This window comes from Triticum urartu, chromosome 4 (assembly GCF_003073215.2).
Source record: "Triticum urartu cultivar G1812 chromosome 4, Tu2.1, whole genome shotgun sequence".
Taxonomy (NCBI): domain Eukaryota; kingdom Viridiplantae; phylum Streptophyta; class Magnoliopsida; order Poales; family Poaceae; genus Triticum; species Triticum urartu.
The window spans coordinates 519,560,668-519,578,257 of NC_053025.1; the positions used below are offsets into that span (position 1 = coordinate 519,560,668).

At 48.6% G+C, this 17,590-nt stretch overlaps 2 protein-coding genes across 3 annotated transcripts; both read left to right on the forward strand.

Moving 5' to 3' along the window:
* Positions 1–4,522: 4,522 nt before the first annotated feature.
* Positions 4,523–10,658, forward strand: LOC125554043 (DNA (cytosine-5)-methyltransferase CMT1-like). The gene is made up of 21 exons (XM_048717668.1): positions 4,523–5,166; positions 5,286–5,308; positions 5,407–5,506; positions 6,419–6,526; positions 6,591–6,725; positions 6,827–6,926; positions 7,170–7,363; positions 7,444–7,509; positions 7,619–7,855; positions 7,992–8,050; positions 8,124–8,190; positions 8,260–8,589; positions 8,666–8,734; positions 8,836–8,922; positions 9,013–9,100; positions 9,337–9,461; positions 9,542–9,646; positions 9,732–9,775; positions 9,848–9,917; positions 10,008–10,111; positions 10,266–10,658. The coding sequence occupies exons 1-21, from the start codon at positions 4,648–4,650 to the stop codon at positions 10,444–10,446; spliced, it is 2,811 nt and encodes a 936-aa protein (XP_048573625.1). The 5' UTR covers positions 4,523–4,647; the 3' UTR covers positions 10,447–10,658.
* A 1,703-nt stretch (positions 10,659–12,361) lies between these two features.
* Positions 12,362–15,111, forward strand: LOC125552400 (proline-rich receptor-like protein kinase PERK5). 2 transcript variants are annotated; one of them, XM_048715940.1, is made up of 6 exons: positions 12,364–13,135; positions 13,244–13,837; positions 13,911–13,981; positions 14,062–14,138; positions 14,255–14,564; positions 14,649–15,111. In XM_048715940.1, exons 1-6 carry the CDS (start codon positions 12,502–12,504, stop codon positions 14,859–14,861), a joined length of 1,899 nt encoding a protein of 632 aa, XP_048571897.1. In that variant the 5' UTR covers positions 12,364–12,501; the 3' UTR covers positions 14,862–15,111. The 2 variants fall into 2 exon arrangements, with proteins under 2 accessions (XP_048571896.1, XP_048571897.1); XM_048715939.1 differs by having other exon boundaries at positions 12,362–13,837.
* The last annotated feature ends 2,479 nt before the right edge of the window (positions 15,112–17,590 follow it).

Below are 17,590 nucleotides of genomic sequence, written 5' to 3' on the forward strand. Positions count from 1 at the left end.
ATGCATCTGTTTGCATTGTATTCATTGTTTCTTCCCCTTCTTCTTTCCGGTAGACTATGAGACAGGCACCGCTGTTGGTGCTCCGGTCGACTACGTTGTTGACAACCCCTACTTGCCAGAGAAACCAGGCAAGCCCCCCTTGATCACCAGATATCGCCTATTTTTCTCTCTACTGCTTGCATTAGAGTAGTGTAGCATGTTACTGCTTTCCGTTAATCCTATTCTGATGCATAGTCTGTCCTTGCCACTACTGTTGTTACCTTTACCTACAATCCTAAATGCTTAGTATAGGATGCTAGTATACCATCAGTGGCCTTACATTCTTGTCCGTCTGCCATGCTATATTATTGGGTCGTGATCACTCGGGAGGTGATCACGGGTATATACTTATATACATAATATATGATACTTGTGGTGACTAAAGTCGGGTCGGTTCGTAGAGCACCCACGAGTGATTCAGGGATTGGGACCGAAAGGACATTTGTCCTGACGACCCTCTGAGTGGATCTTTGTGGCGGAGCGACAGGGCAGGTTGAGACCACCTAGGAAAGAGGTGGGCCTGGCCCTGGTCGGCATCTGCAGTTACTTCAATTAACATGCTTAACAAGATTTTGGTATTTGATCCGAGTCTGGCCACTGACCGATACACATTGACCAACTACGCGGGAACAGTTATGGGCACTCGACGTCGTGGTATCAGTCGAAGCCTTCTTGACGTCAGCATTTGAGCGGCGCGCGCCGGATTGGACTAGAACGCCTGCTCTTGTATTAGGGAGGCTAGGTCTGTTTCCGGCCGCCCATGCAACGTGCAGGTGTGCAATGGGAGATGGGCCTAGACCCCTGCGCCATAGGATTCAGACCGTCGTGCTGACCTCTCTGTTGTGCCTAGGTGGGGATGCGACGTGTTGATCTTCCGACGCCTGGCATGACCCAAGAAAGTGTGTCCGGCCAAAGGGGATCGAGCGTGTTGGGAAATGTGGTACACCCCTGCAGGGAAGTTTATCTATTTGAATAGCCGTGTCCCTCGGTAAAAGGACGACCCAGAGTTGTACCTTGACCTTATGACAACTAGAACCGGATACTTAATAAAATACACCCTTCCAAGTGCCAGATACAACCCGGTGATCGCTCTCTCACAGGGCGACGAGGGGAGGACCGCCGGGTAGGATTATGCTATGCGGTGATACTTGGTTAACTTACCATCTACTCTCTTCTTCTGCTTAATGATGGATGCTGCCGGAAGCGTAGTCTTTGATAGGACAAGCTACCCCCCTCTTATTCCGGCATTCTGCAGTTCAGTCCACATATACTACCCCTTTCATTGATACCAATGCATACGTAGTGTAGCTCCTTGCTTGTGAGTACTTTGGATGAGTACGCACGGTTGCTTTGCTTCCCCTTGTTCCCCTTTTCTATACCCGGTTGTTGCGACCAGACGTTGGAGTCCAGGAGCCAGACGCCACCGTTGACGATGACTCCTTCTACACTGGAGATGCCTACTACTACGTGCAGGCCGCTGACAACGACCAGGAGTAGTTTAGGAGGATCCTAGGCAGGAGGCTTGCACCTCTTTCGATATGTATCCTAGTTTGTGCTAGCCTTCTTAAGGCAAACTTGTTTAACCTCTGTCTGTACTGAGATATTGTTGCTTCCGCTGACTCGTCTATGATCGAGCTCTTGTATTCGAGCCCTCGAGGCCCCTGGCTTGTAATATGATGCTTGTATGACTTATTTTATTTGTAGAGTTGTGTTGTGATATCTTTCCGTGAGTCCCTGATCTTGATCGTACACGTTTGCGTGTATGATTAGTGTATGATTAAATCGGGGGCGCCACAATGGCATGCGTTGTTGTATGAAGCTTTGTGGGCACATAGGATCTCAAGGCATGGTGCTACGAAAATGACTCCATATGAGTTAGTATATGGTCAAGAGGTTGTTTTACCGGTGGAAGTAAATTTAAATGCTTTGAGAATAGCCAAACAGAATGATTTATCGGCAGTAGACTTTTATAACTTGATGATGGACAATATTGATGAGGTTGCCGATAAACGTTTGGCTGCTTTGAAGGCCATAGAGAGGGACAAGTTGAGGGCAGCAATAGCTTACAATAAGAAAGTTAAGTTGAAGAATTTTCAAGTTGGCGATCTTGTCTGGAAAGTAATTCCGCCGATTGGTTCAAGAGACAGAAAATTCGGGAAGTGGTCTCCAAGTTGGGAAGGCCCTTTTAGGATTACAAGAATAGTTCCCGAAAACTCTTATTTGGTGGAATCCGTACAAGGGGCACTGTTACCTCGAGCTCTCAATGGCAAGTACTTGAAGAAATACCCCCTAGTGTGTGGCAAGAAGCCCAAGTAGGCAATGGCCGATATATGATTATCGCCCTTAGCACAAACATGACCGATACCTGATTATCGTCCTGAGGAAAATAAATGGCCGATGGAGTGTTGACATCGTCCTTAGAACAAGCTATGTGCAAGTTATTTTTTGGCACACAAACTTTGCCGAAAAACAAGGGGCATGTGTTGACGCCAGATTTTGGCATGGTCAAAAACACAATTAAAATGGCCTTAAATAAAAAGTGTTCAAAATGAGCAAGTTCTGTATCTTCAAAAGGAGAAAGTTTGATATTTCGGCCATAGCCATCCGATCTCATCTCTAAGGCCGAAGTTGTGTTCAAAGTACTGAGATTTTGTATTCAGAACACTATTTGGCTGCTTACGCCCCAAGACGGCCTCATATGAAAAAATGATCTACACGAATTGTCTTCGTCTCGTCGAAATGATCAATTTTGAAATAAAAATTGTCCCAATCCGAGTTCGTATGCAAAAGTTAGAGGCAACACTTCGCGAGCTGGCCCTGAGTGAAAAAGCGACGCGAGGGACCAGACACCCACCTAGGAAGTGTATGATGGGTTGCGTGAGTTATTTGGCCTTTGCCGGTTGAATGAAAGCCTTGCCGGGGTAGAAACCTTGCCGGGGTGAAAACCTTGCCGGTGTGAAAGCTTACCGGTGTGAAAGCTTGCCGGGGTAGAGAGCTTGCCGGGGTGGAAAGCTTGACGGGGTCAACCCGACCGAAAAGTTGGAGATGGGCTCGAAAGGTTATTCAGATGACCTCGGATATAAAAGTGTTCTACACGAAAGTTGTGCGTATCGTCAAAATGGTCAACTTTGATTTTGGAGTCATCATCATCAGAGATAGTATACAGCCTGTAGAGTTGCTGAAAGACTCGGACAGCCAAGAAAACTACATGACCAAATCCGACTGGAAGTTAAAGATGACCTCGTAAAGTATTGAAGATGACCTTATTTGGAAAAATGATCAACATGAGAGTTGTTCGTCTCGTCGAGGCGCATAAATTTGGTATTTTTATCTTCTCAATCGGAGGTCATATGCAAATTCCACGGCCTATACAAGGAACAAGACAGAAGTTTGGGCTAGATTCGGGCTGAATCCTCGAGGACGTGAATTGATGTAATTTTCTTGTAAGGATAGCCTAATGAATCCTTTGCTTGTACGGGAAGTCCAGCCGCCTCATATATATGTTGGGGGTGACGGCCGATTGAAACAACACACAATTGAACAAATCAATATACTACTTTTTCAGTCTACGTTTTATCTCTCCACTGTTTTTCTCTCTCGTTCTTCGCTGTTATTCGTGTTTAAGAGCTGCGAATCTTGAGGCTCTAGGGCGAGCGAATCGACCTAGGGCAGCCCATAGCCGCCGCACTCCCTGACGGGGTCCCTCCCGGGGGTGTGGGGTTTTCGGGTCTGCAAAAGCACCCGTCGACTATCTTGCGTATCGCGCTGTCGGTCGGGTCTTCTTCGACATGAGCTGTGGTGCATCACTCCCGGCGTCGAGAATACACGTGACGTGTTCGTGTGTCAACAAGTTGTGACGATAAGTGAGACGCCCGCAGACAGTCTCACTTGCAGCCAAACCCATTCCATAACCATGGAGACGGCAGCAAACAAACCGTGGGAGCACAACGGGGCACAAGCGGCAAACGAGAAAATTTCGGTGCATGCCCCGCACCGCATCCCCGCGCTAGCTTTCGAAATTCAAAATTCACAACCACGGGGGGAAGAGAGGATCGCGGAACGGTGCACCTCCTGATCCTCGCTTTCCTCTTTTCCCGTACGCATACGCATGCAGCAGGCGGCAGGCAGGCAGGAGAGCAAGAGGAGGAACGGCAACCAACCCCAAAAGCAAAGGAGAAGATTTCGGCGTTTTCCTCAAACAGCCACCTGATCGTATCTCATCATCGCCCGCCCCTCCGACGACCGCGGCTAGAAATAGAGCACGACCGGCCCGGCCCGTCCCGTCTCCCCCGTGCGTGAGCCTCTGACGGGTGGGCCCGGACGGACGTGGGAGGGGTGGGGCGGCCGAAGCCCGCCCACCACCTCCGCGATCAGCTCGTTAAGCCAACACAGTGCACAGCGAGCACGCAGCGATTCCGCATTCCCGCCCACCTTTTTCCGTCGCCAGAGCATCCAACGGCCTTTTTAACCACCCCCTCCCTCCCTCTCCCCCATTCCGATCTCATCTCATCGCCAAAGCCTCCGCCCACCTTCGCCTCCACCCCTGCCAAACCCAAAACCCTAGCGCTCGCATTCCCCCCACCCCTCGCTCACCGGTGACCACCACCCATGGCGTCCATGTCCCCGGTGACGCCCGCGGCGGCCGAGCCCAGGCGCTCCACGCGCCTGCTGTCCAACACCAAGCCGGCCGACGCCGACGCCGACGCCGACGCGGAGGCTGAGGTCGGCGCCGAGCTCGAGGTCGAGCGCGAGCGGTCGACGTCGCGCGGCGGCAAGCGCCGGCGCAAGGCGGCGGGGAAGGGCACCGGCGCCCGGAAGAGGGCGGCCAAGGGCAAGCGGAAGGAGCCGGAGTCGGCGGCGGGGGCGATGGAGGTGGAGGATGCCGGCAGCGGGATCAACGGCGACGTGTACCCGGAGGAGCCCGACTCGGAGGAGATGAAGTTGATCGAGGAGGAGGAGCAGGCCGACCATGGAGAGGAGGGGTCCGCGGAGACGCGTGGCGCCAGGAAGAGGGTGGCCCCGCCGCGCGCCCAGAGGAGGCCGGAAGCCTCGGCGGACCACTTCGTGGGCGAGCCCATTCCGGATGACAAGGCCAGGCGACTCTGGCCGAGCCGCTACGAAACCAAGGTATATATGGCGTCTATCCTCTCTTGTCAACACGTAGCTGAGCTGGGTAGGCGCGCATCATCTTCTTCATTCATGCACTGGAAATGCCGACTGAAAATTTCCTCTACTTTGGGCCGCAGGATTCTGATTCACGCTCTAGGCGGTATGTCTTGTTTCGCTCTTGATCTCACCTTGTTGTAAATGGAGCTCCTTTTGCGTTGCTTTTAATATGTGAACCGGATCTTCCATCTGTGCATGCAGATCTAATGATCCGGAGGAGGAAATTGGCGCTCAATGCCACTACACATCTGCATGTGTGGATGATGCAATCTTCAACCTCAATGATGATGTCTATGTGAAGGTGAACCATTTTTAGTACTGAGTTCAGAGAAATCATTACTTAGTTCGTTTAATATATTTATTAGTAGTTGCATTGATTATTCATCGACTGCCATTATCTTCTTAGCTAGAAGGTTAATTCGTACATGATTGCAGCGTATGAAGATGATTAATACAGTCTGTGTTACTGCCGTTTTTGCTATGCCAACTGTTGAAGTGTTGTGCTTCTTTTTGTTTCTGGCGTGATGATAGCTTCTAGCCATTCAATTTGTGACTGCAAAATGCATGCACTCAGGATACTGTACTGTGTATACTAAAATTTGCATATAAACTAAATTCTATTGGATGATGGTGATTAAAGATGTGCATGTAAATCAACTTCTGAATTTATTGATTGATGATTGTCAAGGTATTGGTTCCTTTTAGCACACTAGGACTAGTACAAGTTTGTCTTCTGGGATCTCTCCTGCATCATACCGAGAGGCCTTCTCATTTACTCCAAAATATTTTGTCAACCTTTTTCATGTGTTTGAATTCACTCTGTGGTCCTGTTTTCTTAATTTAAATCTAGATTGTTTGAGCTATTAATTGGTTTCTTTTCTTCTTCCTGATTTCCCACTGTACAACTCTTTTTCTCGTGTTATATCTTCAATTCAAATGTTTAAATTTATTGTCCTATATTATGTGTGAATCTGATCTGTGTTACTTCGAATTTTAAGAAATGTCATGGATAATGTTCAAGCTTTTTTTATTTCGTTTGCATGATGGGTATAGGCAAAATATTCTATGTTTTCATCTGCATTCTTCTTGTTTATAAGCTACTCCCTCTGTCCCAAAATGTTCATAGTGTCAAAAATGATCTTACGTTTTGGGACAGAGGGAGTATGTTTGAACGAAGTTTACTAATCATGCTATTTATTTTGAGTGACTGCAGGCTGGTCCCAATGAGGAAAATTACATTGGCCGGATTACAGAGTTTTTTGAAAGAACAGATCATGTTTTATATTTCACATGCTGTTGGTTTTTCCGTGCTGAAGATACGGTATGTCATGAAGTTCTTTTTTTTCCTAAATGCAATTCAGCATGTGCCTAAGACAAATTTGCAGGTCATCTCACCCAACTTGCTAGAGGTCCATGATCATGAACATGATCGGAAGCGTGTTTTCCTTTCAGAGGAAAAGAATGATAACATGATTGAGTCAATAATTTCTAAACTAAATATCATTTATGTTGACCCAAGTGTAAGTTATTTGTTCTTTCTTTCAAGAAAAAGAGTTTTTGCTCATACTACTTGTCATTCTTCTGCTGATCTTTTTGTTGTTATTTTGTGAAACATTTACAGAAGACACCTCAAGAAAGAGATCAGTTAATATCAAATTCTGATTTGTATTATGACATGTCGTACTCAGTTGCATATTCAACATTTGCAAATATTCCAGCAGGTAACCATTTCTGGATACTTACATCTGTTGCAATCGTCATAGGTATATCACCTAGTTTATTTTTTATTCCTTGTAAGCATCTTAAAAGATATAGACTTGGATGGCGTGATCATGAGCTTATACTGAACTGGTACAGGACAGTACTGATTTAATACATCTCAGAAGTACATTCGGCGAAATAAAAGAATGTTTTGATCAACATTGTATACCATGAAAAATCCTGTCATGTTTATTCTGTTGTAGAAAACGATGGTGCAACAGACAGTGAAGTGGCATCAGATATTTCCTGTGAAGAGGGGAAACCAGTGGCTGACCCTGTGGGATCATCTGATGCACGAAGGGAAACAGCAACTCTGCTGGATCTTTACTCTGGATGTGGTGCCATGTCAACCGGGCTTTGCCTGGGTGCTGCATTGTCCGGCATCAAACTAAATACTGTATGTTTTGTGCCTATGGTCTTGATACTTTAGCTGACCCTGAAGGTACCATAACTGACATTCTTAATGTTCTCGTGCAGAAATGGGCTGTAGACATGAATGAATATGCTTGCAACAGTCTAAAGCATAACCATCCTGGCACCCAGGTACCAGTTGAAATTGGCAAAGTGCCACTGAGTTGCATTCCCTCTTTCTGACTGTGCTGCATTCCCTCTTTCATCAACCAACTTGTACGATGTTGCCACTGAGTTGTAGGTACGAAATGAGAAGGCGGAAGATTTTCTTGCGCTCCTCCAGCACTGGAATGCACTCTGTCAGAAGTATGTCGTCCACAGTAGCAACTCTTCTGGCTCTGACCTGGCTCAGATGTCAAATGATGACGAAGATGATGAAAATGAAGCTCTACCAAATGATCTATTTGAGGTAGAGAGACTTCTTGATATATGCTATGGCGATCCCAATAAAACCGGAAAAGATGGCCTGTGGTTCAAGGTACTATAGACTTGATTGCTCAAATCCCCTACTTGTGTAGTTCATGTAGTCAATTGTTTCCTTGCTTGTATTATTCACTGCTTACTTAGAACATAGTTATACGATTTTTGTCTAAAGATAGGAATTATTTATATAGGTGCGGTGGAAAACATATGATCCTAGTCATGACTCATGGGAGCCAATTGATGGACTTAGGTTGGCATCTTTTTCCTTACATTTATCTTCATATATATTCGCCAATACTGCCTTATCCTTGTTTGCATTTCAGCGATTCCCCTGAGTGTATTAAGGAATTTGTTCAGAGAGGATATAGGGAATCTATTTTGCCCTTGCCTGTAAGTAAATTCCTCCTTGTTCCTTTTGGGTTAGTTTTCATGTGGTGTCTAATTCGTTGTTTTCCAAAGGGGTCTGTTGATGTTATCTGTGGGGGTCCTCCCTGTCAAGGCATCAGTGGATTGAACAGATTCAGGAATTACAATGAGCCGCTGGAAGATGATAGAAACAAACAGTTGGTTGTCTTTATGGATGTTGTTAACTATCTGCGACCTAAATATGTTCTGATGGAAAACGTCGTAGACATTCTAAAATTTGCAGATGGATTCCTGGGGCGATATGCGCTTAGTCGTCTTGTCTCCATGAGATACCAAGCTAGGCTTGGATTGATGGTTGCAGGATGTTATGGGTTACCTCAATTTAGGATGCGGGCCTTTCTGTGGGGAGCTCTTCCTTCTCGGGTTTGTCTCTTTTCTGGGTTATTTTTTTTACCTTGTGACACTATTCCTGAATAAGAAGGTACCCTTGGCAATGTAGGTTCTCCCAAAATTCCCGCTTCCGACCCATGATGTTGTTAAGCGAGGAGTCGTACCCAATGCATTTTCGGTATGAAAATACATCACTGCCCACCATGTTTCTGTGATCAATTTTCTTGAACACTATTTTTGCTATTATTTTTTCTAACCAAAACGTTGTTCTGTCCTCAGCAATGTCTCGTTGCATACGATGAAATAGACGACAAACGTTTAAAGAAAGCTCTTGTCCTTCAAGATGCACTATCTGATTTACCAAAGGTTAACATTGACTTTTTTACTCTATTCATTTATTTCTGGAATGCTGCTTGAATTTTGTTATGTCTCTATGAATTATAATGTTTCCTACAGGTTCCAAACTATCAACCTAATGATCTCATGGAAAATCGCATTAACCCCAAAACAGAGTTCCAGCGCTACATCCGGCTCAGCCGTAAAGGTGTGACCTCTTGAGTGTGCAAACTTCATGTCTTTACTTTTTAATGAAATTTCCTTTCATTTGTTATGCCTTCTGTCTTTGCATATGCAGAGTCGCACTCTTTTTTTTTCTGTTTCCAATAATCTGGGTGGCACAATGATGTCACCTTGCCATAGATTTCACTATTATAATGTTTGTGTATGATTTCATGATTATATTACTGTTCTAAGTTATTCTGTTCTGTCATTCATCTGAAGACATGGAGGATTACTCATTTGGAGATGCTACTCCTAGTCCTAAGGCATGTCAACTGTTTGATCATCAACCGCTAGAGTTAAGCACTGATGATTATCAAAGAGTGAAGCAAATTCCTTTTAGAAAGGCAAGCTAGTGCTGATCAGTCTCATGTTCTTTCTCTTGTTGCCTTATCCTTCTTGTTTCTTAGCAATTATTCTATTCCAGGGGGCCAACTTCCGTGATTTGAAGGGTGTCCAGGTTGGGGAAAATAACACTGTTGAGTTTAATCCACACATTCCTCGTGTGTTTCTGCCTTCTGGAAAACCTTTGGTACTTGAATCTTTTGTGGAGTAGTTTCATCAGCTGTAATGTATGTATATTTCGCAAGTATTAATCATCCTTGCCTCTCTGCCAGGTGCCTTACTATGCCATGACCTACATCAAGGGGAAATCACCGAAGTAAGTAAGCTGATGATCCTTCTGTATTATTTGTAGAACTATACTGTTAACACTTGTCATGTTGCTTCGCAGACCATTCGGACGCCTGTGGTGGGATGAAACTGTTCCAACCGTTGTCACCAGAGCCGAGCCTCACAACCAAGTAAGCAATTAACAAATTTCTGGTCTTTATTATGATTTTATAACTTGCCGATTGCTTTTATTATGACTGAACATGGATGGTGTTTTGCAGATTATCTTGCATCCCAACCAGCATCGAGTTCTGACTGTCCGTGAAAATGCACGGTTACAAGGCTTTCCAGACTATTACAGGCTCTTTGGCCCTATAAAACAGAAGTAAGTTCTAAGTTGATCAACTCGACATCATCCAGTAGTGCATTGCATCGAAAGGAACTATAACTGTATGGTTTCTGTAAGGCCGGTAGCTCTGAATCTCTGGACCGTCTTTAGTATGAAGCTGATTTGTGTGTGCTGTGCATGTTTTATGCAGATATATTCAGGTTGGCAATGCGGTTGCTGTTCCCGTTGCTCGAGCTCTGGGATATTCCCTTGGACAGGCTTACCGTGGTGCATTGGTTGGAGGGCAGCCACTGTTCGAACTGCCTGAGAATTTTGCTTCTGTGGGTCAAGCAGCAGCCACAGCATCACCTGTAGGAGTAGTGGAGAAGTAGTGTAGGCAGAATAGTTATTTGACTTGTGGTTGATTTGGGTCATATACTTGCGTGAGATGTCGAAACATTGCCATTTATCATGGAAAACTGAGTGGTCCAACTCTTGAAACGTTTGTAACTTAAACTAGGTTCAGTTATTTTCCCATTGTGTGCCTGTCTATTCCTTCAGATTCAGATATTGAGAGGAAATGGAGGTTCTGATTAAACCCCTATACTGTGGTCTGTTTATGTTTTGCACTTCTGCTAGACCACATCTCTTCCGGAGGGAATGAAAAGCTATTGCAGCTTTAGAATCCCCCTTGCCTCTATGCAGAAATGGGACAAATTCTTGGTGTAGCATCTGCAATATCTTATTTGGTTTGTCATCACTCAATAGTAGTAGCATACTGTTCTTTGAACTGAAAAATAGTCCTCAATCTATAATAGAATTGTATTCCTACTGTGTTTTAAATTTCGAGATACTCAACAACATTGAAACATATTGTTTCTGTATGTAAACATTTGTCCTCTTATGTTTTCTTTCAGAGTTAACTCTGATGATTCTGTACTAGTATATCAGAATCATTTTTACTATTTGTGATTTCAGTGTAACCACTGTGCACCCTTGCCACTAGGCTACAGCTTAGTTCTCAGTGTAGCCGAATATGATTTCAGAAGTTTTAGGTACGCAACAGATTGCAGTTCTTCATGCTACTTCTGAATGACATGATACCAACACGACGGCCGCTGTACCAGGGACCTGGCTCTGCACATTCACTCAATATGTTTCCCGAAATATAAATTGTTCGCTGTATTGTGTGTGTGATATGTTTTGCCTGAACTTGTTCATGTCCACAAATCCACATTTTGTGATTTTATATGATCCATGCCTACAGGAAGGTGCAGATGTAAAATCTACTGACCCCGGCACTCCCTTGCCAACTACTGATTGATGCTAAAGGGTGGTGCAGACTATAGTATCCCAAATACTCCGGTGTGTTTTATTTTAGTTTACAGCCCAGTTTTTTATAGTGATTGAAATTACAACTTTGTTAACTGGATTTTTCTACATTACCTCATAAAATGGCAACAGCCAATGTGCCATGATCACCATGGTTGAGTGGCACTACACTGAAATTGATCCGCGCATCCATGGACGAGAATGTGGTTGTCAGGCCTAGACCTGACGATCTGAATCTCCCAACTTCTCTCAAGAAACCTGGTGTAACCGAAGCTGCCGCCGAGCGTGACATTACGGCTTGGCGCCGAGCCAGTCAATCCCTCCCGTCCGTGACGCATCCAATGGCCAAGAACGAACTTGCTATGTCGGCACTGTTCACCATCCGGCAAATCACCTTCCTTATGCCGCTTCTCCCATTTGAATTTGATGTTACTTTTACCGTGGACTGCAAGAGAAGGACTTGGACTCATCAACTGCTTCAGCTACGGCCTGCAATGGCATGGTAAACACGAGCATTAATGCGGTTTGACAGCTCCGCTGAAGCGGCTTTCAACCCTCCGTTCTGCCTTCAGGCTAAAAATGGAGAAAACATAAAGGACAGCAATGGCGAGTGTCCAAGAAATGTGACGAAACCTACGCCACCCAAAGCCTACTTCCCTCCCCCCGTCTCTCCGGCTCCGTTTCAACCCCTTCTTTCTCTTCTTCTTTTGCGGAAGAACAGGGGAAAAAAGGAAGGTACATCACCATGGATGCTTCGACTCCCTCGCGTTTTCACGTCTTCGGTTCGAATTTCAGTGTCGCAGAGCCGAAGAATTTAATTTGTCTACCGTGAAATCTGGTTTTGCATTTGCGTGGTTACCATTGATCCTTTTTTGCGGGAATTTGCGGTTGATTGGTGGTTCTCAAATGTGAGCTAAATTGGTGATCAACTTAGGTCTGAAATGTCTAGCTCGTCATGGCTGCAGGGGTTCATTATGGGGAGGGCGACGGCGGCGAGGAGCTAGCGGCGTTCCGACCCAGAGCATCTTCTAGGTGGTGGTGGAGTCATCTTCACCGGGAAGAGCTCCATCGTGGCGAGCTGCGCGGGACGCTAACGAGGGATCCTCCTATCAGCAATGGACGACTCGCCGCTAAGCCGCGGACCCCTGGGCCCCCTGCTAGGTAGCGGTCCACTGGACCCGTCGTCGTCGGCGGCAGATTCGGATGGCTCGGGTGGATCGTCGTCCGCAGATTCGGATAGCTCCGGTGGATCTTCGTCATCGGGATCCCCGCCGTCTCCCTCCAGCCCACAATCGTCCACGCAGTCGACCCCACCGCCAGGGTCCTCGGACTCGGCGCCGTCGCCGCCCTCGCCGTCTCAGTCACCGCCGCCGGCTACGCCAGCAGGCACCAGCGGGCCGCCCCCGGCTCAAGTCTCGCCGCCGGGGTCAAATGCCATCCCGTCTCCGCAGGCTCCGAAGAGCAACGGGGGCGGCGGCGGCGGCGGCGGCTCCTCGGAGAGCGGGGGCGGCGGCGGCGGCGGCTCCTCGGAGAGCGGGGGCGGCTCCAAGGGCGGGGGCGGGTCGAGCGGCCGCGGCAAGGGCGGGAGCAAGCAAGACGATTCTCCGCCCGTGGAGGCCGTGGTCGTCGGCGTGGTGATCGGGGTCCTGGTCTTCGCCCTGCTGCTGTGCATCGCCGCGTGCGTGTGCTGCGCCAGGAGGAAGAAGAAGAAGCCGCCCATGGCCATGCCCTTCTACACCGACCAGCATGGTACGGCCGGCGCGCGCGCGCATCGCATGCATCGTGCCCATTCCATTCACCATGGAGATTCTTGGCAGAGATCTAACCGTGACCATGGCGGCGCGCGGGCGCGTGCAGGGAACGTGTACTACGCGAACAACATGCCGAGCCCGTGGCAGCAGAGCGGCGGCCCGGTGGACGGGCACGGCGGCGTGGGGTGGCACCCGCAGTATCCGCTGGGCCAGGGGCCGCTGAGCGAGGAGATGATCATGAGCGGGTCGCAGGGGACGGGGTCGTCGATGCCCCCGCCGTCGCCGGCCATCTTCGGGTCGCAGAGCTCGTTCACGTACGAGGAGCTGGCGTCGGCGACGGGCGGCTTCTCCAAGGCGAACCTGCTGGGGCAGGGCGGGTTCGGGTACGTGTACAAGGGCCTGCTGCCGGGCAGCGGCAAGGAGGTGGCGGTGAAGCAGCTCAAGGCCGGCAGCGGGCAGGGCGAGCGCGAGTTCCAGGCGGAGGTGGAGATCATCAGCCGCGTCCACCACCGCCACCTCGTCTCCCTCGTCGGCTACTGCATCGCCGGCGCCTCCCAGCGCCTGCTCGTCTACGAGTTCGTCGCCAACGACACCCTCGAGCGCCACCTCCACGGCAAGGGCCTGCCGGTCATGGACTGGCCCAAGAGGCTCGCCATCGCGCTCGGCTCCGCCAAGGGCCTCGCGTACCTGCACGAGGACTGTAAGTCTCTTCCCCTCTTCTTTGGCCACATCGATCCATGGCGTTCGTGCTTCTGATGTCGTGCATTATAAAGGCAATCCGAGGATCATCCACCGTGACATCAAGGCGGCCAACATTCTCTTGGATGAAAATTTCGAGGCTAAGGTGATTAGGCTGTGAGATTTGTGAATCACAGTGCACGAAATTCGTGAGATTGGAGTGAAAACTCGCCTGAATGTTGGCAGGTCGCGGATTTCGGGCTCGCCAAGTTGACGACGGACAACAACACCCACGTCTCCACGCGCGTCATGGGGACGTTCGGGTGAGCAGAGCACGCACGCACGCACGCTGAACAGAGCAGCAAGTGTCGCCATTGCGGCACCATGGGAGCAGAGCTCGAGCGTTGATGTCTTCTCCGCTGTTGGGTCGTGCATGCAGGTATCTGGCGCCGGAGTACGCGTCCAGCGGCAAGCTGACGGACAAGTCGGACGTCTTCTCCTTCGGCGTGATGATGCTGGAGCTCATCACCGGCCGGCGGCCCGTGGACCCCAGTAACTACATGGAGGACAGCCTGGTCGACTGGGCGAGGCCGCTCCTGGCGCGCGCGCTGTCGGAGGGCGGCAGCTTCGACGAGGTGGTGGACCAGCGCCTGGAGAACAAGTACGACCGGCAGGAGATGGAGCGCATGGCCGCCAGCGCCGCCGCCGCCGTCCGGCACTCCGCCAAGCGCCGCCCCAAGATGAAACAGGTCAAGATCGATCGATCGGCAACTCTCAATCGATGCTGAGCAACTCGCCGTGAACTGACAGTGATTCTTGCACCGTTTCTACAGATCGTTCGCGCGCTGGAGGGCGACGCGTCGCTGGACGACCTGAACGAAGGGATGAAGCCAGGGCAGAGCATGATATACAGCTCCGACGAGTCCGGCAGCTACGCGGCCAACATCAACAGGCTGAGGCAGGTCGCGTTCGAGAGTAGCGGGGAGTACACCAACGAGTACAGCGGGACGGGGGAGTCGGGGGAGACGACACAACGGCATCACTAACCATTAATCCCCTTGGAGGAGCTCTTCACCGCATGGACCTGTGATGTAAGTTGGCCGTGTAAAGGGAATCGATTGGTGTATATACGTACGAGGTGTACACTATGGTTGATGATGATGTAACTGCTTCAATGCTTGTGAATCGGGGCTGTATTATCGTGTAAAGTTGATGTATCCGTGTACTTACATGATGTAATGCGCAGCTCTTGGGTTGTATTAGCTCAGTGGAAAGAGAACTTCAATGGAGAGCCTCGATATCTGGCATTGTTAGAGCGTCCCTACTTCTGTCCATAAAATCCTTTGACTCCTATAAAAAAATGTTTGGTTTGAGGAGTTAGGCTAGTCATATTGGGAGTAACTTAGATAGTAACCTAGCGCACTTCGAGAAATTTTTGCTTATGTGGCATGTAGTTAATGAGAAGTGGTAACATAATATGTTACTGTAACATAATATGTTACTGTAACATAGCGCTTCCAAGATAAGATGAGTCTACAAGCCATTAAATGAAGTCACATATGACACTACTAGTATGTTACTTTGCATTATAAATGTGGTAACTTAGACTAGTGTCATATGCATGACACTAGTATAAGTTACTTCCCACTATGACTAGCCTTAGAGCATCTCTAGCCCTTGACGGATGACCTAGCGGCCGATTGGACGGTGCGCTAGATGGAATTGTGCATTGTACACTTTATAGTCGGTCAACCAGATGCAATCGATCATATTAGGGTTAACCTTAATGCATGTGTGAAATACAAACCCTAGCTGCCGCACTCCCTCCACTCAGAGCGCACCTTCGACTCTGATGCGTGATGCTCAAATCCTTGTACATTTGGGATACCTTGGAGGTGTTGCACATGCGAATATGCGATGCTTGGATGAATCGTTAATGGGATCCAGTAGGAGTTGTACCTGGGATCACGTGCAGAAGTGTGACTACATCAGCATTGACGCGTGACATCGACAACCTTTCACTGCACTGCGTATCAAAAGGTAATTCATGGCTCCACTGTCCATTACTTCCAGAAGTTCCTCGGATGAATGCGGTAGAAAATTTTGATTTATGCTAGCATGGCCTACCCATTATCCTACAAGAAAGACCATGGATGTCCTCGATACTTCCTCCGCGATTGGCCCCACTCCGATGGCACCGGCCAACGGGAAGAGGCACTGTTACCCGATAGTGAAGGCAATGGAGGTCAGGCGAGAAAGAAGAAGGCTAGGACCCACTCCGAAGACATCTTCTCCTTCCCTCCTGTCGAGCTTACGCCATCTTTGTAACGCCCGGATAATCAAGCCATAGTAATCCCATACTAATGATGCCATGTCATCACTTTTACAGTTGCTAGGTCCCACGTTGTTTCAAAACCAATTAAAATTCAAATTTAAAATAAAGTCAAATAATTAAAGTTTCCAAATGTCAAAACTAAAATGTTCAAAGTGTCGCAAATATTTCATCACTAATTATGGTGGTGACCCAACATTTTTATAAGGTGTTTTAATGTCCTTTAATAATTAAAACAATGGCTAAAATAATAATTTAATTGCTTTTCAAATTATAATTACTATACTAATTTATTTAGCTACTAAACTAAATGTGGTAGTAGCCTAAATTATAATGATATTTTAGGTGTAAGTGTTATATTTTATAAAATTAAAAATAAAAAGAAACTAAAAGAAAACAGATCTAATAAAAGAAAAACTAAATTAAAAATAAAAAGGAAACCCCCTGCCCCTCGGGCCTTGGCCCAGCTGGCAACGGGCTGCCCAGCCCACCTACCCCCCACTGGTCGGCTTCTCCCCCCTGTTCCCCTGGCACGGTCGCTACAGGGGCGAGCTCTGCCCGACCACCTCACCGGCATCGATGGGGAGGGGGACAAGGGCAAGCCCTCCGCCTGCTCGATCCCCCGCACCCCACTTGTGCTCTCTGCCTCCCTCTCCTGCTCCCTCTCACCCAGACCCCCTGTCGGTGGGAAACAACACCTATGGGGTCACTGGGATCCCTTCTACGGTTGGCGGGCGCGGGGTTGTGCAAAGAGCGGGTCTGGCGGTCAGCACACAAATCGTTTACCCAGGTTCGGGCCGCGGAGACGCGTAAAACCCTAGTCGTGCTTTGATGTATATTTAGGTGTTCTTGTGTTCTTGAACTAGCCGTGGTGGCTCTCTAGTCCAAAAGATCCGAATCCCTCTCTAGTACGCCTCGGGCCTCCTTTTATAGACAAAAAGGGGTCGCCACAGTGGCACACAAGAGGTGGAAAGGAGTACAGGGGCTGAGTCTATCCCCTGGCACCGTCGGACAAACGCATTTAATGCGCTACCGACGTGCCCCTCTTGCTTTATTGGGGACGGCAAAGAAGCTCGTCCCAACTATCGTCGCCTCGCCTGGCTCCGACGCGCGCCCAAGCTGACGAGGCGTTGTAGCGCCATGTTGGCTGGCTGCTGGGCTGGCGCGGTGGCAGAGCCTTCACGAAGATCTGCATGCCACCACGCAGGTGCTTGCTGAGTTGATGTAGAGGCCGCGCGCTGCCACGCAGATGCCCGCTCAGCTGGTCGAGCTGGCAGCTGTATGGGAGCAGTGGCGGAGTCTTGGCGGACGCGGGCCTGGCTGCGGCCCTGCAGGCGTCCTCGGCAAGGGTCTTGCTGAGGCACCGCGGTCGTCCCCGCAAGGATCTTGCCGAGGGTCTCGTGGATCTCCTTGGCAAGGATCTCGCCAAGGATCGTCGTCTTC